The sequence below is a fragment of the Athene noctua genome, chromosome 16 (assembly GCF_965140245.1).
Source record: "Athene noctua chromosome 16, bAthNoc1.hap1.1, whole genome shotgun sequence".
In the NCBI taxonomy this organism is placed as follows: domain Eukaryota; kingdom Metazoa; phylum Chordata; class Aves; order Strigiformes; family Strigidae; genus Athene; species Athene noctua.
In genome coordinates, this window is record NC_134052.1 from 257,378 (window position 1) to 278,401 (window position 21,024).

Below are 21,024 nucleotides of genomic sequence, written 5' to 3' on the forward strand. Positions count from 1 at the left end.
GGGCTCGGTGACACAGCTGACCGCCGCCATTGACCTGCAGTTCAAATACTGCTTCAGCTTCTGCAAAACCCAGGTCCCGGCTCCGCTGCTCCCCTCCTCGTTTCCACTCCTCGGGCCAGGCCGGGCCGGCGCCAGGGGCTCGGCGGGCTCGGGAGGGCCCCAGAGCGGCCGCGGCCGCCGCCAGGGGCTGCCCTCGGCCCGCGGGCCCCGCCGCTGCCGCCGGCCCCGGGCGCCGCTGCCCGCCCCGCCCCGCCCCGCCCCGCCCCGCCCCGCCCCGTCCCGGCGCGGCGCGGCGCCCCCCAGCAGAGGGACCCGGGGAGCGGCCGGGGGTCCCGGCGGCCGGGCCGGGCCGCGCCGCCCCCCGGGCGGGGCTGGGATCGGGTTTCACATCCTGCCCCGCTCGCGGGCAGAGCGGGCGGTGCGGCCGAGGGGCCATGGCGGAGAGGTGAGTGCGGCCGCCGCGCACCTGTTGAGGCGGGCGGGAGCCGGGGAGCCGCCGCCGCCCGCTCGGGGCCTGCCGGGCCGGCGCGGGGAGCGGGTCGAGGCCGGGGCCGGGCGGCGGCCGGGGCAGGGCCGGGCGAGCCGCGGGGCCCGCGCGCAGGTGAGGGGTGTCCGGCGCCGGCGGCAGGGCCGGGCCGAGCCGGGTGGCCAACTTGTGCGAGGAGCCGCTCTCCCGGCCCGCTCCCAGGGCCGCCTCCCGCCGCTGGGGGCCTGTCCGCGGGGGGAAGCTCCCGCGCCCGCTCGGTTCCGCCTCGCCGGCTCCGCGCAGGGCCCGTCCCCCGCGGGGACTCGCCGGCCGTTGCCGGGGCCGGGCTGTTCGCAGCCTCCCCGCGGCGTGGGTGGCCCCGAGTGTCGCCGAGCGGAGCCGGCCCGGCCCTGGGCCGGAGCCCCCCGGCCTGCCTGGGCTGGGGCGTCTGGCGGAGCGGCGGCATCACCCACTCCGGGGCGGGTCGCGTGTGTAGGTTGCTTTCTGTGACTTAAAAAAATCCAACACAGTTACAAAATGACGATGTTTTTCTGGTCAGGTGTAGGAGTGGCTGTTGCACTGGGTTTGCTGGAGAGCGGTGACCAGGAGGGGATTCGGTCTTCATTTGGAAGCCAGTGGTAGCCGGGGTCACCTGTTGGCACTGAAAATGGAGGCCCGGGTAGCCAGGCCGGTTTCCCGGGCTGTATCCTGCTTCCGACAGACGCGGGCGTGTTTTATGGCTCCTCTGAGTGACCTCCTTCAGGGAGAATTCCCTCTGGTCGCGCTGTGCTCCGGCTTGTCGGCCAGAAGTGGTTAAGTTCGGCTCTGCTGGGAGGACGGTACAGAGCTTGCCTGAAAGCACTGTCCTCCCCACGGCTGATGCCAGTTGCTGTTGTGCTGTTTTACCAGCCTTTTTTTTCGTCCTAGATGAAAAGCTCGGAACAATTTAACATTCCTGCGAGCGTGGCTCTCCCCAGGGGCACCAGATTTCAGCTGGCTTCTCACGTTCTCTTTGTCTTGGGGAGAGAAGGGAGGGCTCTGTTGGCATTTTGCCCAGTACCTGGGTGATGGTGCAAGGTGTTTGGAATAATCTTTTATTTCTCTTGTGTTTGAAGTTGTTTGTTTTTTCTTTTTATTCTGTCTCTTCTGCATCTTCTCCGGCGGAACATGGTTTGAATTAATCTGTAAGAAGGAGCATCTTGGGGATAGCAAACCCCCTTGAGCGTGGATGCAGAATACCAGAATTCATGCAGAGCGAAATGATTATTAGCACAGCAGCATGCTCTCCGTCTGCGAGCAGCAGCAACTCGTAGCAGCTGCTTCTGCCTTCCTACTTGTGACAGCCAAGGGCACTCGGTGCTCAGTTATATAGGTTGCATGTTGCTCACTTCGGGAGATAAACTGGAAAACCTGACAGTGCCGCATAGATTTGGGACTATCCTTCCGCTAGCCAGTGCAGCAGAGTACAGGGCTTCTTGTACTGAATTTCAGTATATTTTTTTCTAGTGTATCCCCAGTGACTATTTCTTTGGTGCTTTTTCAGTTTGGTGTTTGCTGGGTTGATGAGACAGCTCTTTCCTATCAGTTGGATAGAGGCTATTTGGAGTGATGCTGAAATCACAGCGGATTATAGGAATGCAGATTTTGAAGCCAGGTTTTTGGTCGGATAGTTCACATGCCTTCTGTATTCACAACAGGTTTGCTTAGCTGAAACAGATGTCTTGGCCTTAGCTGGGAGCACATAAGCTACAGGGAGATCTGAGTATACTGGCCCGGTGCATTTTCTAACCAAGATCATTTTATGGTAGTCCTTGTGATGCGAAAGGATGGTTTCAGTCTGACTGTTACTGGATCTGAAGCTGAAAACCTCCTGAGAAACTTGCATGTTTAATGTGCAAGCAGACATGCAGAATCTGATTCACTGAGCAACGCTGCCTTGCTTTAGGGGCACAAAAGACAAATGTCTCCTGTTCAACAGATTTACTTGATCTCTAGAAAAGTGTAATGTGCTGTGGTGCAAAGATGAAAGGAGGAGAGACTGAGACTCCTGTAAGTGAGCTGCCTACTGGATAAGAAAATCTTGAAGATTCTGATGTATTTGGGTCTGAGCTTTGAGGTTGGCTTGTTTTTAATCAATCCTGCCGTTCTTTTGGGGTTGTCTTCGTAGGACTGGGGTAACTGCCTGCTGACAATCAGGTAAAGTTTTGTAAATCAGGGAACATGTTTGGCTTTTTGAAATTGAGCCATGGAGGGAGAACTGTTAGCATCGTTGCGGGACTGTGGGGAGAACTGTAAGATCCAAATCACCTTTAATGGCATTGTTTCTGTAATTAAAGGTAACAGCATAAACTGCCATTGAGTTCTGGCCCATGACAGTGGGTTGTGGTTTGTTTTTTTTTTTTTTTTCCCCTTGACAGTACAGTTTAATAAATATTCATATTTGTGAACCCTTTCTTTAAGGTAGCAAAAGGATTTGTCATATCTATATTTATTGATAGGAAATGCATTAGAAAGGCTACTATTTGGTTGCCATTTTACCTATGGAGAAGAAAGTTTTTCAGTTTGGACTTGCTGTTTCAGCAGCATGTTTCTGGTTGTTTGAATTAAACAGCCTCGGGTTGTAAGCAGAGGGAGATCTTCCAGCCTGAGCCAGAAGTACTGGGGATTGCTGAAGTCTTGTTAGCTGAGTGGGTAGAAGGACTGGGGATGGTACTGAGTGTACTTGTTCACTGTGAAACCTGCTGATCTGGCTGGCCGTTTATGCTCTAATTGTGGTAAATACTTTTAACTTTGTTACTGAGTTTCAGTGTCTTGAATATGAGTTATTTCAGATTAATTCAGTCTTTGACTTTGCCTGAATACTAGTTTCTGTGTTTTTTCAGAAGCTTTAATTTAGGCATAAGTGAAAACTTCCACACTTCATCAGCCTGCCCTGGAGCTGCTAATGGACTCCTGGTATCTCTACTCAGCCACGGCTTTGCAGCAAAGGGGTCTTCTGGTTTTGGCAGGGCATCTGAACCTCCTGCTGTTATTCATCACAGAGCCCTCCACATCCTCTGAACTGAGTCTGTGTGCCCTGTTCTGGTTTACCTTCTTAAGTGCCTTAAGGCTACAAGTATATGTCCTCTCTGTATTTTGCTACGACTGCTGGACAAGCTTCTGTTCCCAGTGGGTTGTCCCACTCTCGTCTGCTGGATGAGCCTATTTCTGGATGAGCACTGTGGTAACTCACTTCACAGTAAATGAGCTGGGGTAGCAAAGGTCTGTGTTTGCTCTCTGACATCAGTGGAGATAAGTGCAGGTGGGCGAGGTTATCAGCAACCCAACCTCTCTTATGCAGTCCTGGTGTCATCCCTGATCCTTTCAATGTGCTGCTGGAGCTGTTGGTGAGCTTGCAGTTTCCTTGGGATGAAATGGTTTAGGGATGAAATAGTAACTGGGTTTAAGTGGAACAAGGAGTGTGTTTTTGCTCCAGTAGGTCTGCTGGCAGAGGCAGAAGAGGGGTGACAAGCTGTGGAAGACGGGGTAGTCATTTTGTCCAGCATCACTGCTGTATCTTTTTTAAGCTGCTCCCATCAGCAGGCCTAGCATGGCCTGGAGCTAGCTCCTGAGGTGGAGTTGTGCCTTCAGTTACAGTGTTTGACTGTGCAGGCAAAGCCTGGTCCTTGGGAAACACCTTCAGACACGCCAGAGGCTTCAAATGGAAACTAATCAGAAGTTCAAAGGAAAGAAGCAGCATTTCCTCCTTCCCTGTGATCTCCTTTCCAGTGTTTCCATTCCTGTCCTGCTACCCCAATGGCTTTCTCAGTGCGTGATGCAATTAGGAGGAGATGCTTGCAAGCTTTCAGCAAATAAATACGTCAGAACTTGAAATACTCCATTTAGGCTCCATCAGTCCTTCTGAGGTTGAGCGCAATTATTTGTGCCTTGTTGTGACATGTATATGCTTGTGTTTCTTTAAAAAGTCCTCTGGGCAGATTCAGATAGTTAGTGAAGTGCCTCTTATTTGTTACAAATTCCAGAGCAGACACATGGATTTGCTTTAGCTGGGCTCATAGGAGGTTTCTGAGCTCTGCTGTTGTTACACATTGGATGCTATAATAATTCTGCCTTTGTCAAGGTGTGCAGAAAGGCAGTTCTCTTGTAGGAAAGATGGCTTTAATGATCAAGCAATTTCTTGCATTTTTTAGTAGCTCAGTCATGAGTGTCCACTGAAGCAAGCTGTCTGTTTTTATACTTTTCATGGGGAAGAGAAGTCTTCTGCTCTGGGCAATTTCTTAAAGCAGTCATCTTTTGAGTGGCAGGAAAGTATTAACTAAAGCAGCAGATGTGAGGTCCATCTGGCTCGTACATCTGGAATGAGATACTGTAGGTCAAGAGAAAATTTTTTTGTGCTTGGTCTTTGTCTCGTGGGAGAACGGGGAAAAAATACCATTATTTGGGATATATTCTCTCATCCTAATTACTGTTCCAAGTGTTTGAGGTTACTGATGTAAGGAATAGGTGTTTTATATTTCCAGTTGACCAGTGAATTCCAGTGTAGCTGGCGTCAACCATCCTCTATCTACTCTCCCAAGCATTTTTGTTTGTGTGTTGTCAGCTGCCATTTTTTGGTTATGCAATGCACAGAGTCAAAAGAAGTTTGGGAAGCTTATAATGAGGATGCTGAAGAATGAGATTGCTTGTTTGCAGCGAAGCATGGGAGGTTGGAAAGGGCTCCATGATCCCCAGGCGGAGTGTTGGTATGGCTTGTGTAGCAGCTTGAGGAGGCAGGGTGTGTCTGGCCTCCTGCAGTTATGTGCTTTAGGTGAAAAGAACGGGCTTGGGTTGGACAATATCAACTTTAGGAAATTCCCCCTCAAAAAAGTAAGCTGGAAGACCAAAGTACTGGAGATGTTGAGATTTTTTTTAGGGTCTTTTGCCTTTTTGGTCTTAAGGACTTGCATGAAATTCCACTGAGGGCTACAGAGCGCTGGGGAACTTCTGAAATAGACGGGTCTGAATAAAATTATTCATTGGCATCTTTATCAGCCACCAGAGGCAAACAGAAGGCTGAGTCTATATAGAGGATATATTTTCTTATCCCTCCTGTGTTCTGCTTGTGCCCACCTCCCTGAGCCAAGCTCTCACTGCACTTTGCCTTTCTCAATGGAAATTGCTCTGACGTGAGGTGAAATGCAGATGACGGTGAGTGCCTCGTGCTCCCTGGACTTGTGGAGTTCCTGTTTCAGTTTGAAGCAGAGGACACCTGGGCCCCTCTAAACAGACATTTTTCTTAGCCACAGGGTTTATGATCTACCAAAACCAAACAAGCCAAGTGGGGCAGGGAAAAAAAATAACAAACCTGTGCTGGGCTCGTTTGTGTGTGTAACTTGGCAGATGTGGGACACTGCCATAAGGCACTTTGCTTTGGCAGATGGGGCTGTTCCCTACCTGGGCAAACAAGGTTGCTGCTTTCTGACTGGAAACTTGTTACAGAGGCAGAAAAGACTCAGTGTAATGTGATTTTTGTGTCATCTTGGACATCATGAACTGGTGGCCGAGGGCCAGGTGCACTGTAGCAGGAATAACTTCTTTGTCATTCTTCTGGGAAAAAAATAAACACAAGCAAAACCAAACAGAAAAAACAAATCTACAGAACAAAGAGGCTTACTGTCTCCATCACCAGTGATACCAAGAAAAGCCCTGCACAATGCTGCCTGACAATTTGGGACTGAGCTCAGCAAATCTCCTTTAACCACATGGAGTTAATCTGTCTTGGTTTTTTTGACTCTGAGGCAGTACAGTGTCTTGTGTGTGGATTTTCATGTATAGCAGCAGCCAGAGCTCAGTTTAGAAGGAAAAAGTGGTGTAAAAATATTTTCAGTAGCAAAGTGCCATGGCGCTTAGGGATATGGTGTAGTTGGGAACTCTGTGTTAGGTTAGTGGTTGGACTAGATGATCTTCAAGGTCTTTTCCCACCTTCATGATTCTGTGAAGTCAGAGAAGAAGTTATCATAGGAGGCTCTGTCGCTGAATAATTAAATACAGACCCAGAGGATGCAGTGGGTGAGCAGTGCTCTGTAGTATTGCTTGGAACGATGCCCCTCCAGAGGCTGTGGCCAGACCAGGCAGTGGATGTTGTCTGCAGTTTTCAGTGCATCTGCACCGGTGGCTGGTTTGGTTTTGCTGTTAGGACCCTGACCTGCTCCAGCCAACTGGTCCTGGCCACCCCAGCTGTCCCAGTGCCTGGTCCTCACTCCCCAGCTGATTTGCTTGCACAGGCATACTCCTGCATGCACCATTATCTGCTCTGGGCTTGTCCCCCGTGTGCTTTTGGTGCTGTGTGGGAAATAGCAAGTGCAGGGTTGTTTCCAGACACAGGGTAAGCTGCAGGTGGTCACACTGTAATCCAGATCCAAGTCTCCCTTGTATGTGTTTCAACAGTAACTGAAGGTCCAGCTGTTAGTTTCAACGTGTTCAGTTTGTCATAAAACTGTAAATGCCATATTTGATCTTCTTTTGGTCGGCGACTGTTTCCTCCTCATGTCTATTGTAGTTCGTTGGTAGTCCTTTGACAGCTACAGGTAGCCAGCTGTGTATCAGCCACACTGGCTAGCTCTTTGTTGCTCCCTAGCTACAGTAATTAGGTTTAGGATTTTTTTTTTATTAGACCTTCCAAGCACTGCTCTGAGCTGTGGTGAGAGGAGAGAAGCTCCAAGTGTTTTACAAATTCTTGGTGATGAATCAACATCAAGTGAAGCAAAGAGAGATGGTGAGAGGGCTGTGAGCTGAGGTGCAGAGCTTGGAGTATGGCTGACATGACAAGCACTTAATGTATGCCTGAGGATGAATGCTAAGCACCTTGTGATATGGAGGTACATCTTCTTAGCAATTTATACTGTTGTAATACAGTGGGTAGTCTGGCTGGGATACAGCTGAGTTGCATTTAGTCAGTCTAGTAAATGCGTGTGAAGCAAGGGGCATTGGGGCTTGGAGGGCAGCCTTGTGCTTGGGTTGATGCTGCTCTTGGCTCTCACCTACAGTCCTGCATTAGAGCACAAATGGCAGAAGAGTTGCAGTTTTTACTTGAAAATTCCTTAGAGAGCTTGACCTTGAAATAAGCTGCTTCAACTGTCATGAAATTAGTTTTTAAATCACTGAAAATGAGGGTGAAAAGGAAGTGCCATGGTCCTTTCTGTACTGTGGGTTTAGAAGCTGCTGAAGAAATGCCTGGTGAGTAGGTGGCAGTCTGACAACTCAGCCTAAATTTGCTAAATTGAGATTAGTCCAAAATGCAGGTTTGAGGTTCTGGAGACTGAAGGCTTTTCCAAAGCAAAAGTCTGTTTTGGGGTGGCAATACACATAAAAGATAAGAAAGACAGTGATGATCTGGGGTGAAGCTGTGCACTGCCACCATCATTTCTTCTTGCCCTGGGTCCCATCACCGGAATGGTTGAGTTCACTAAAGCAAGGGAAAACTGGCTGCTATTTAGTTAGCAAGCTGAGTTAGCTCCGTGCAGGATTTGAGGAGCTCCAGTGTCCATGTGTGACAAGTGCTGGGGGTGCACCATGGGGGAAGAGCGTGGGGGGGACGCAGAGGGGGCCCGCTCCTTCCAGCAGGAGCAAGTCATTGGATCCGCTCAGCGTACCATGATGTTACCACCCAGCCTGTCTGTGGTTCGTCGGGCAGCTTTGGACACTGCTGTGGGGGTGACTTTGGGTACGTTGTTGGGACTTTGGCCTTGAATGTGAAAACCCAACTGTGACAGAGGGAGGCTGACAGCCGCTGTGGGGAAGAGTTCCCTTTGGTGGGGTACCCTTTCTCGGGTTGCTCTTGTTCTTGCAACAAGGAGGACTGTATGAATCTGCAAAATGGGAGATGTGGGTGAACTCAGCTTCTCTGGCTCCCCATGACTCTTGACCAGCAAAGTGGCCTCTTGGGGTGTGATGTCAGTCCCCCGTCAGCCTCCCAGCAGTGCCTCTAATAGCTGAGCACTTGGGTGCTTAAATTTTATTTGATTTTTGGAGGGAAAAAAATCACTTGCTTTTGTCTCTGTTTGGATGAGGAAAGCTGTTGCTGTGAGAGCTGTCTGTGCACAGGGGAGAAGTTTTTCAGTAATGCAGCATTTTTGGTGCAGGGTGCTTGCTGCCAGGCTAGAGGAAAACTTCATCTTGGGCTACTTGCTCTGTTGGCCCTGCTGTTTCTGGAGCATGAAGGAAAGACTGCAGATGGAAAAGGGTCGACAGCATGGTGATCTTCAAGTAGCTCAGTGAAGCAGCCCAGAGTTCAGCTCAAAATATAACAATGGGCAGCTTTCAGTGGTTGATGTGCTCATTCCTGCCTGGCCTGAGTGGTTTGGGCAGTGAGCTGTGCTTGGGGTGCATTGATTTTGGGCTGCATCCTGCACCAGAGGCCCTTTGGGGAAGAGCAGAGTTTCCTATTTGAGAGTGTCTCCTGATAACACTTATACCTTGTACTCTGGGTGCTGAAATAAAATAGCCCTTGCAGCTGGCTTTGGCAGCTCTGTTACTGCAGTCCTGGCAGTAAGCAGAGTTCGGCCCCCAGGAACGGCATGCTGTGGGCTCACGGCATGGGCAGGGGAGGGCATGTGTTTAATTCCTGTTACCCTGCTCAAATCTCTACTATTTGCAGCAGTAGCCATTTCTTCAAGTGAATGTGTGGGGATGGTCAGAGAACAGGCAAGTTTCTTGTGGGGTTGCCTGCAGCACTGCTTTCTTGCTCTCCACATCCCAGCCAGACCTGATGAAACCTGGAGTCTCTGTGGACTGCAGAGAGGATTTGAGGGGTTTTACGTGAATTAACAGTATTCCCCTGAAATTACCATTTTGGGTCTGTTACTTGTGGTAGGAACTTGTGCTGCTTCACCTATAGAACTGTAGCTGTAAACCCTCCTAATGGTGTGGCTATTTCCCCTGGGAAGGGCAGACGACATCCATGAGCATAAACAGCTTTAATGGTGAGATGTGTCTGTGCTAGAGCTTGGACTGCTCTGTTGGTCCTCATGCAAGTGCAGCCTTTCATTAGGATAAGCAGCATGAGGGCTCATGGATAAAGAACAGTGTCAGTGTAGCTGGCTGTGAAAATTGGGTGCTGCTGGGGGGATATTCAGCCAGCCCCTTTCTGGGGTGCAGCCCTGTCGTGGCAGAGCTTTCCATGCTGCTCAAGATACAGAAGAGTATCAGGCTTCACCTCTTTCAACTTTGCACCTAAGTTGTGACAGAAGACATCAAGAAGGGTAATCAACAGCTGGGAGGTGCAAACCCTCTTTTCTTTCTTGTGCTTCAGGTAAAAATTACAGAGGATTATTATTAGGAAGTATTTCTTTACAGAAGGGGTTGTTGGGCGTTGGAATGAGCTGCCCAGGGAGGTGGTGGAGTCCCCATCCCTGGAGGTGTTCAAGGGTAGGGTCGATTTAGAGCTTAAGGATATGCTGTAGGTGGGAACTGTGCTAGGCGAATGGTTGGACTAGACGATGTCCAGGGTCCTTTCCAACCTAGATGATTCTGTGAAAATTGATAGGTGATTTTTTTCTTTTTTAAATTTAAACCTTTTGCTGATTAAACAAACTGCATAACAGGTTAGCAACTGGGCCCTGCCTGTTGTCTTGGCAGGAGCTGTGCAGGCCTTGACCTTGACCACAGCTGTGTGCTCAGAGATGCTGAAAACAAGGGAGAAGGTCCAGGCTGTGGCTGCTCTCTAGAAGTGAGATGCTGCCACAGGCTGCTGCTCTCTGGGATCTTGGCTGCCCTTTGCTGTGGTCCTGTAGTCTCCCAGGAAGGAGGAGCCTTGACCCCTCTGCCTCTCATCTGGTGGGTGCCTTAGGAGGTATTTTGGTCACGTAATGTGTTTTCAGCTGGGAACGCATCTCAGTTTGGGCATCTGGAACATGAGAATATGCAGTTATCTGTGAAGACTTAGTGCATATTGCCCAGGAACAGTCACGGTAACTGCAAGCCTGTGGTTATGATGGGTTCTTTGACTGGCGGCCTTGTACAGCTCTGTCCCTTTGCTAAAGAGTAGCTGGTAGGACCAGAGGTAGTATGGAAGTTATTTGCTGATGATATTGGTGGCTCAGGAAGAATGGATAGCTCCAGCAAGAAAAGATCAAAGACTTTTTTTTTTGTTTTAAAGAAATGCAGAAACAAAAGGAAATGTGCAGTGGAAAGAAGGCTGGTGGAGTGAGAAGGATGTCGGTCAAAAATAGGAAGCTGTGTACGTAAGAACACCAAAAAAAGTATCTGTTTCAGCAGGTAACATGTAAAATCAAAATAAGGTAGGCCAGAATAAGACTTTGGAAGAGTAAATTTGCCAAATATGATTAATTTTAAAATGCATCAAAAACCTGTTGGAGGCAGGTAGCAGAAGAGATCAAGGTGTGAGAGGTATGGAAGATAAAGCAATCACAGAAAAATCTAAACCAATTTTTGGATGTCTTGACTCCTGTGGAGGAGCTTTGTAGCTTTGCAGACTACAAACTCACTAGAAAAGAGCTGTCTGAGAAGTTGTCTCACATTGCACGTCAGTAGAAATAGCTTTAGAGCAAACAGAAGAACTGATAAGAAACTGTAAGAAACAGCGTTTACTCAAGAGTGCTGTAGAATCTTAAAGCTGAAATTGTTGAGATACTTTTGTGTGTATCCTGTTGCTTAAGTGGCCTTGGTATCGCAGAAATTGATGGTGGCAAATGTGATGGCTTTTTTGAAGAGGGGGATCTTAGGGAAATGAGGGAGGTAACACGTCAGGTGGCTCAATATCTGTGCCACACACACTGCTGGAGAGGACCCACCAGACTGGTGCGTCTGGTCTCTGTCTGGGCCTCTGCAATGAAGAACAAGATCACTGAAGGCATGGCCAAGCACAGCTGCTTGGAAAACAGATAACAGGGCTGACATAAAGGCAAGTCCTGCCTCACGGACCCACTGGAGCTTGGTGTGCATGTGGGTAGCAGGACTTCATACGTCTGGGTTTTCAAGCAGCTTTTGACAAGGCTCTCCACCAGAGGATTTTAAGAAACTGAGTCATCAGGGACATGGAAGAAAGGGCTTGTGGTGGTCTGAAAGTTGGTGAAAGTATAAGATGCAAAGGCTAGGGCTTAACAGTAGTTTTTCAGCATGGGTAAGAATTGGAATCAGCAGTGAGGTCCTAGAGACTGGTCCTGGGACTGCTTTTCATTGTAGAATGGTTTGAGTTGAAAGGGACCTTAAAGATCATCTAGTTCCACCCCCCCAGCCACAGCAGGGACGCCTTTCCACTAGCCCAGGTTGCCCAAAGCCCCGTCCAACCTGGTCTTGAACATTTCCAAGGAGGGGGCAGCCACAGCTTCTCTGGACAACCTGTGCCAGGGCCTCACCACTATGAGGTCATTCTGTGGGTGAGCTGAGACATGGAGGGGTGTAATGAAATCTCCAGGTTTGCAAAGGAGCATCAATTCCTTCAGGTGGTTGGATACCTCACTGAAGGTGAGGAAATACAGAAGGACCTCACAGAACTGAGCAAGTAGACAAATAAGTGGCAGATGAACTTCAGTGTAGGAACATGTGGGGTATCCATAGGGGAAAATTATCTATACCAGGCCTGTATGATCTTGAACCTGGAACTGGTGGTTACAGCTCAGGAAGATGCTTGGGGTCATCATCAGCAATCTGAAATCATCAGCTTGGTGGGCAGTGTTAGCCAAAAAAGCCAATAAATTTTGGTCACCATCAGCAAGGGAGATAATAACAAAGCAGAGGGCATAATTTTGACCCGCTGTGACACCTTGGTGCGTATCTTGGGGGCTGTGTGCAGTTCTGGTTTCTTCATCTTGATGATATTGGTGTTGGAGAGGCTGTAGAGAGGACAACTAAAATGACTTGGGGACAGAGCTGAGGGCAGCTGCCTTAGAGAGAGAAAAATTTGGGACTCTTTGGTTTAGAATGGAAGTCTGGTGTAGCATATAATCAAACTATGCAAAATCATAAAGGCACTGTTTAAGTTGAATTTTGTCTACCAAGTCTTGTGGCGCTAGAATCAGGGGCACTTGATGAAACGTGTAGGAGAGTGGTTTAAAGGAGATAGAAGAAGTACTTCTATTTTATACAATGTGTGATGAACTTCTGAATTCATTGTCCTGGGGGACTGTGGTTACAAAAACCATTTGGGTAAACTTAATAGGCAGTCTGAAACAGATACTAGGAAGAATAGCCAGGGATGTGCCTTTAGCATCCGTAATACAAGTGTGGATTCTGGGGAAGAAGATAGAGAGAGGGTGTGATCAGGCTCACGTGCTCTGCCTAACAAACCTCTCCTGTTGTCCGGGCAGTGGACAGCATGGAGGGGCACCTGGTTTCACCCAAGATGTGTATCTTATATTCTTGAAAGTTTCCAGAAACTAACATTAAGTAGGAGCATAGATAGATATGAGGTGTTGTGGAAGAGCCAGCATGGCTTTTATAGACTGAAATTGAGCCACATGACTCCATTGGTACTTGGAAGATGTTTGTGAGTGGTCTAGTGGACCTCTCTGAAAGATTTCAGCACAGGGTGGCCAAGAAAAGCCCATCATGGGATGCATGGGTGAATAAATGGTTAAAGGATAGTCCATGAAGATGAGTAGATTGTCAGACTTCACAGTGCAGGGCAATCCCTCAGGGAGCCCGGCTGGGATCTCTGCTGCTCACAGCATTCCTACCTGACCTAGGAAAAGGGACAAGAGCAATGGCTGAGGAGGCAGTGCTTCGGCTCATGTGCACAGTGATGGGCTCTGAGGAAACAAGGTAAAAAAATCTTGAGCACTGAAATTCAGAAATGAGGTTGAGTGTAACAGGTGTTTCTGCAAAAGGTGTTTCAGCCAGTGTTCACGCCACCGCTGTGGTCTGCTGTCACATTCAATATTAGTGAGTGTCAGGTCATCCTATCTCACAAAAGACCTTCCTTCTAACTTGGGAAGTAGGATAAGTGCCTCTTTGGGTGTTTTGCTGTTATTTTTTTCACCAGTGGCAAATACCATGTACTGGAAGCAGATGAGGACTGTCTAGGTGGACATCAAATATAAGGGGTAGTTGAATGTGGTCCAGGTCTTTGTACCAAATCCATCAGCAATGCTGTAAAAGAAGGACAGAGAGCACTGCACACTTCGACAGTTTTCTGGATTTGCCCCTTTTTGGTGCCTTCCTTGCCACTTCTGAAAGTGAAAAGCTCAGTTTTGGTCTGAACACAAGCTAATAAATGCTTGGGGTTTTGGTGAGAGAAAGCAAAAGGAACTTGTTTTGGGCACCAAATCAAAAAGTAAATTGTTCTCACACCACTGTTCGCTGTTACCATGTATAGCAATTACTGCCATGGCAACAGATATTTTCAAGACCCAGCCAAGATCTTTCAGGGCTGCAGCATAACTTCTGATACTTGCTCATTGTGGTGCTATTAATAACTGTGTTTTTTCCCCCCCTTGTAGCCAGGAAGTTTCTTCTTCCTCATGTACCAAGTGCAAGGCATAAGCTCATTTTAAATCCATTGTGGGGAGAAGTGACACTGGGGATTTCCTGCATTTTTTTTATTTGTTCTGGAGATCCTGTCTAGTGCTGCCAGCTCTGCAGCCACCTCCTGAGCTGAGCTGTCTCTCTCTTGTGCTACTTGTAAGAAAGCCCAGTCTGAATTTTTTTCTTTTTTAAAATTTCTTTTCCCCCTTAAACCAAGAGAAACAGATGACACATATTTACTGTTCCAGCTATGCTTCAGTGTTTATTTCAGGCTGACTTGGTCAAGGGGAGGAGCTGCTGCCAATTAAACATGATCTGGGCCAGACTCTGGTCTGAACAACTTCTTTACTTATCTCTCAGTCATTTAAGCAAGATAAATTCTGTGTATTCAAATTTGTGTTTTGACTGTTCTTCACAGTAGTTGAATTTAGCTGTGTTTAAAACCCCCAAGTACACATTCACCTTTTTCCAGCCACACTAGTGTGCTCATATGAATCTCCTTTGAGTTGGAAGCATGTCAGAAATGCCATTGCCAGGTCTTTTGGCATCTGCTGAGGAGTTGTGGAAAAGGTGGGACTTGGGCTTTTGTTCATGCTGCAATCTGACCAAGCTCTCTGGAAGAAGTGAGCGTATCCCTGCAAAAGGTTGGTCCAAGGCAGGAAATAATTCAGTTGTGTCCACCGGGAATTACTGCATCTGTCTTCTATTGCTGCTTTACCTGTTTCTCAGGAGGGTGCTTTGTATGTAGTGTCACTGGAGGTGTTGCTAAGGGCTGGGGCTGCCTGGGGAGGCAGTGCATGTGATGCAGGGGTTCAGCAGAGTGAGCCTGGATGGGATGGTTCCAGCTCACAGAGCCCAGCTGGTTTTTTTTCCTGGACATCTTCAAGAAACAACTTAGACCCTTTTTGAGAGCCTCTGGTGACAGACATGGTTATTCACCAGTAACAGGCTTCTTGCTGACTCTCGGAAAGGGTAATCCACCTTTGTTTCTGTGATATGGTGAGAGCAAAGGCAGATTTTGGGCTTTAACTGACTGTGCTTTGTTCTGACATGTGAGATTGCAGAGATGTTCAGTTTTAAAAAGGCTGTGACTGTTTTAAGGCAAGGTTGAGCCACTGTTGTTGTTTCTCATTAAATCAAGCTGGATCTTGTTAATGACAAAGCACCAGAACTGTACATTAGTGTTTTTGTTTGTTTGAAGGTGTTACTGTAGTCACTGATATCTTACAGATGCAAGTGTGTAGGACACAAAGCAGAGGTTAAAATACATACAGGATGTGATTCCTACCCACGCCATAACATTTTGGAGACAATCGGGAAAAGAATGTCAGTTCAGGGCAACCCTTAATCACGTCTTTCCTTCTGGAGGAAGCTTTTTTCATGGTTTATTACATCAGAATTAAAAACAATGGGAAAAAATCAAGCATAGGCTGTGTTTTTCATCTCTGACTGGTAGTTCACTCATTGATATGTGAGATTTTCAGAGGTAGAGGTGGGAATGGAGTGCTGCTCGGTGGGGCAGGTGTGTGGGAGGGGACTGATGCTGTGAGGTCCAGTTTCTTGACTTCACAGCATCCTTACTCTGTCATGTGCAACGTGCTTTTTGTTCAGTGATTCCTGTAGGTAAAACAAATGTAAGAAATTAATTTCTCATGGAAAAGAGGTTTTTTGTTTATTGTTTTATGAAGGGTTTATGAACTCTGTGGATTAGGCTTTTGGTTATTTATTTACTGCTTCTCTTCCCTTGCTAGAGGAAATTAGTGTGCTTTGGACTGGGGAAAATGATGACTCTGAAGTAGCGCCTGTGCACAGAGTCCTGTCGGGATGAGTTTCCTGATGGCAGCACGGGGTTCAGGGGAGGGTTATTTGTTAGCTGTGTTTCCTATTGCCTTTGACTCGTTGCCAAATTCCTCTGCCACCCGGCATTGTAGCGGTTAACTTGAGTCACGCTTAACAAGCTTGGACAGCTAAGACTTTCAAGAGCTGCTGTGTGTTTGTTCATGCTTAGTTTTTTCAACAGAGTCGACAGACAGCTGCAGCCAGAGAGATTTGCTGAAGAATGAAATGGCCTAAAAAAGTTGTGATGAAACACTGTTATCTTTGTTTTATACTTTGAGCCACCAGTGTCTTGTGGGCTCTGCTAGCTGAGAAATAACCCGGGCCCTTGCAAACCGTGTCTGTGTTGTGCATGAGTTTTCAAGAGACTCTGTGTTTCAGCTAATAAATGACTGGCAGCCCTTTAAATGAAGAGAGACAGAGGGCCATTATTTTGCTAATGCCACGCATTTAGGAATGTCCTACTTCAGATATGTAGCTTTGCAGATGGGTGCTTGAAAGCCTTATGCTCTGCCATCCTGCTGTTTGTAGGCTGCCAACAGCTGGCACCCGCGGTGATGCTGGCACCTTCCGGGACACGGAGCTGTTTGTGTATGGCCTTGCCTTGCAGGTGCTCCACCCTGTAATTGCAACCTTGGTCTGCTCCTGCACCTCATTTAGAAAAGCTGAAGTTGTGGTGGGTTTTTTGGGGTATGGTGGAGTTATTTTAGACTTGAGGTGAGTTTCCCACGGGATCCTTTCAGTCCCTGCCCCTCATGGTCTTACTAAGGTGGCTGCTTGGTCTTGAGGCACTAGCTGATGGATTTCCCTCTTCTAGTTTTGTAGATTTCTGTTTGTCTTCCCAGTCTTCACTCAGTGACATAATTCAGCAAATGTTTTCTCCTTGTTGCTCAGTGTTCCCTTGTGTAGTAGGCAAACACCTCTGTCTGGTGTAAACTAGCCTCTGGCACTTGGCTGCTTACTTGTCTCCATCATGGCTGCTACAGGATCTTCCTTTCAATGGAGATGATACAAAAATTGTTCTTCTTTTCCTCTCCTGTATGGAGAAACTATATGCCCTGTGGCACTGCAGCATGTTTGTGGCTGTGCAACACCTTGCATGGTTTCACAAACCCCAGGATGATCTGTCCATGCACAGAACTTATGAAAATCAGTTGGGTGCAGAGTTAATGCTGCAGTCATGTTCCTTGCAGCGTGAATCATGTGGGCTGCTGCCGGGGTGGTGAAACAGTTGCAGGGTTTATGTGGTGGGACAAATTTTCTGGAGCAGCTACTGATTGTGGAGCCCTGTTCCTGGACTGCTCTCCTTGAGATCAGCCAGCCAAGGCAGCAGCTGAAGGGTCCCCAGCTGCAAGGGCTTTGTGGCAATGCTGAAGAGGAATCCCTAAAATCGGTAGCAGTGATATAGAGCTTCTGAAGAGTGAATCTCAGTCCTGAGGCAGCTGAGCAACAAGCTAGATAAATCAGGACATTTGTCAGTAACTCCTAGAATGACAGAGGGGGCAGCGGCTGCTGCTGTGTCCTTGAAATAGCAGGGATATCATCTGGGTGATATTACTTGCCTTGGCATAGGGAGGGCAGTTGGCATGTGCTGCTTCTCTAGGGCTCTGGGCTTTTGCCCTTCATCCTTTTGGCAGGTGCATCTTTTCTGCCTCATTCCTGCAGCCATATCAGCATGGCATTCCCAGGGCACGGCCTTGTCAGTGTTGGGAAATGTTGCCCTGCTTAGGTCTGATTTCATTCTGTTTGGTGACTTGTGAGAGGTGTGGGGGACTTAGAGGTTTGTGGAAACAGGAACAAGCCATGTTCAGCTTTCTGTTCTCTGACCAGGGTTTCAGTCAGCAGGTAGCCCTATGGTGCTGGAGCTCCTTGGGTCCAGGAGGCTCATGCATGGGTTCCAGCACTGTTCCTTCCTCTTACTGTGTGTCCATACCCCCGATAAAAACAGAAATGGCCCAGGCCTGCTTTTAGGGTTACATTCATGCTGGGAGGCTGTTAGGTGTTTTGGGTCCCATCTTGGGCAGATCTTGTATGAGTCAGTGCCAGCACATGCTCCCAGAGGTGCATAAAGCCCAACTCTGCTCTGGCTGGAAGCATCTGTCTTAGCTTGGCATGTCCCAGGAAGACACAAGAAGAAAGCCTGTGTGTGACCTTGGGTACCTCACTATGGAGATCTGCAGCCTGAAACGGTCCGGCTGGTGCAGCTGGCGATGGCTTCATGTGAGTACTGGCTGCCCGCTTTGGTGGGGCTGTGTACAGGTGGGATGACCACAGTACGCTCATCGAGCTGTGCTTACAGCATACGTGCCTGTACAAATCCTCTTTGAAACCGGGGTCATCAACTCTGGGGGTGAGGGGAAGGCATCAGGCTGCTGCCCTGGGCCTGAGCTCAGGATGCCTCAGTGGGCAGCACCATGGGATGGAGGGAGGGCAGGATACACCCCAGCTGTCAGTCAGTTGTTGCTGAATTCCCAGGTTGTCCTGTAATGCCTTCACCTGAGCAGCTGTGAAGTATTTCCTCTCTAGGATATTTCTAAAATTGAGTTTTTTCCATTTTGTTGGGGACACAGTCTGGTTACAGGTGTGATGAGGCGGGTTACAGTCACAACAGACCTGACCACGTGTCCTGGGACTGATGCGACCCCTGGCTGGGTAGGTGGGAGGACAGCACTGAGCTGTGCCAGGCCTCAGCTCCCCTCCAGGGCACCCCATGCCCTCTGGGCAGGGACTGGCTGGCTGGCACGGAGCCTCCCCCACAGCTGCCTCCCCTCCAGCAACTAGGATTTGGATGGGGCTATGGATCCATGCAGTACACTTCGGAAGGAGAGAGAGGGGATGAAAACTGCCAATACTTTTTTTTTTTTTCTTCCTTCTGAAATTTGTTCTCAAATGCTCAGCCCTTAAAAGGGAAAACGACTCTGCTTTTAAGCCTTCACTGAGCTTAGGAGGTGCCGCTGCGTCTGGGGCAAAGCAGAGCTTTAGGGAGGCTGTTTAAGGATTGGGAGTTTGGGCCCTGTTCTGACATGCGAAAGGAAAACTCCAGCCATGGTGGCAGGAGAGATTCAGGAGATGCCATGGCAGCAGCTCGAGGGCTGAATGAGTTGTGTGCGCAGATCCTGTATCCCAAGGAAACTGGCTTGCTTCTCCATTGTGGCCTGGGGCTCAAGCTCCGCAAGAGATTTTGTTCCCCAGTCATGTAAAAAAAAATCCCTAAGTCAGGTGGGACAGATACACAGGAGAGGCTGTCCAGCTTGATCTGTGTCCCTGGCCAGCGTGGGCACCCTTACAAAGAGCAGAGGGAAGCTCCTGTAACCTTTTTGATGCTTTATGATTTTTGACATCTTATGTCTTTCACCCTCTGCCCACGCTGCAGTGGCCACAGCTGGTCTCTAGCCATACTGCAGCCAGAGGTGCTCGCCCTCGCTGACAACTTGGGGACAGAGAAGTGAGCAAGTCCCTTGGCCTTCAAGGGCGCAAGAGCCCTTCCCTCAGGCAGAGCAGCCAGCACCATTCTGTGCAGAGGAGCTGCAGCAAGAGCCTGTGTTTACCCCAGCTTTGCAGGCATAGGCAGAGCTATGGCCAGTCCCATTTTTTTAATGGGAGTGTGTTTTATTTCTCCTTCTGCCCTCGGGTGCAATTTCCTTTAGCACTGGTCTGTGCAGTCCCCTGGTGACTGTGACTGTACCTCTGGTCCCTGAATTTCCCCTGCCTAGTTAGTGCCCATGCAGCAGGTGCTTTATGCTCTGTCTCAAAGCCATGAAAACAGGGATGTTTCCAGCCTGTTGCTCTTCCCTCTATCACAGTACCCCTGTCCTGTGGAGGAGGGATGGAGGATGAGGTGGGGGAGAGCAGCAGCACTTCAGGTTCTCTGCCTTCCTCTCCCCGTGGGGTGCTCTCTACGTGACTCTTGCCCTTACCTGGGAGTGATTTCGAGCTCCAGATCAGTACAAGCCTGGTGCTGCCAGTGGGGCTGTGCAAGTCCTGGTGGATGGTGCTCACTGCAGAGTTGATGATGGTGAGCGTGGAGGTTGGTGTAGTGGAAGTTTCTGTGCTGCCCTCCCTTCTCCCTGCTGAGATACAGTGCTCGGATGCCTGTGTATCCATCCTACCCAAGGTTCTGGTGTCAGGATGTAGGACCTTATGCCTTTGGGGCTGTTCATTATCATCTTAGAGCAACTTGGCATGCTGTCTGTCCTCCCTTGGGGAAGATTCCCCTCTGCCCCCACAGGTCCATTTGTGCAGATCCCAGGAAATCTCAGCTGTGTCCTGAAAGTTCTTGTTTCTTACTTCTTTCTCTCCAAGACAGGATCTTGGAGGAATCTGCTGTTAATTTTGGCACTGCCCTGACCCACTCCTGTGGAATGAGCTGCCCCATTGCCATCAGTTCTGCTCTGTGAATTGGGAGACTCACAGCAGCAAGACGGGAGCCAGCAGTGCTGGGACGAAGGCTGGAGGAAAGTTTGGGAACAGTGCGGGGAGAAGCAAGAATTGGCAGAATTTGAGCAACCAAAAGGCCACTCAGTTTCTCATGTGACGTCTCTATCTTTGAAAATACCGCTTAGCAGAAGGCTTGGGGCTTTGGTTGTGTCTGTTTGTTTTAATTAAAAACACCAAAGTAATTAGATGCTTTGGATGATAGGACTTTTTCCAGGCTCTCTTCTACCTCTAACCCACCCAGGTCATGGTGCTGTGCTGCGTTCTCCTGTCACGTGTTGCCAGGCTGGGCTGTTTTCAGAGGGCTGCCCCCGTTCTGCTCTTGCTGGAGCTGAGCATATGTGCTCAGGCTTTGAGTAATTGCAACATTTTGTTCTATATTTTCACAGTCTGGTCTGTCTCCTGCAAAGCAGAGGTTGGTTTGTTTGCATAATGCTTATTTTTGGAAGCAGGAGAGTTTTAGGAACAGGCTGACATATTTATTTTAGTTCCTCTATAATTTTTGTTAGGAGGATTCATGTGTATTCAGAAGAAGTTCATATGCATATATGGGGAGGGAGGAGAGAGAGTTCTTTTGTGTACCTTATTTTTTTTCCTAAGATCAAAATTACAGCTTTTCTGGACTTGGCTGAGAGAAGGCAGTGAATAAAGCCTAAATTGACTGAGCCAGCTGGTGGAGCATCGCTGCAAGGAGTTGGGGCTAGAGACCTTGGAGACCCTCTGCAGCTCCACCATAAAGATGAGTTTTACAGCCTTGGTCCTGGCTTTGGTGTGCAAATTTGAGCGACTTGGAGCCACCTGGGAATTGTGCTTCATTGCTTAGTGCA

At 48.6% G+C, this 21,024-nt stretch overlaps 1 protein-coding gene across 1 annotated transcript in view; it reads left to right on the forward strand.

Annotated features, from left to right (window-relative positions):
* Nucleotides 1–291: 291 nt before the first annotated feature.
* The window catches only part of LOC141966823 (rho GTPase-activating protein 39-like), a 56,809-nt gene continuing 36,076 nt past the window's right edge, over nt 292–21,024 (forward strand). Inside the window, exon 1 of the mRNA XM_074919977.1 lies at nt 292–445. Coding sequence (XP_074776078.1) covers nt 435–445 — 11 coding nt within the window. The 5' untranslated portion in view covers nt 292–434. The remainder of the gene's footprint in view (nt 446–21,024) is intronic.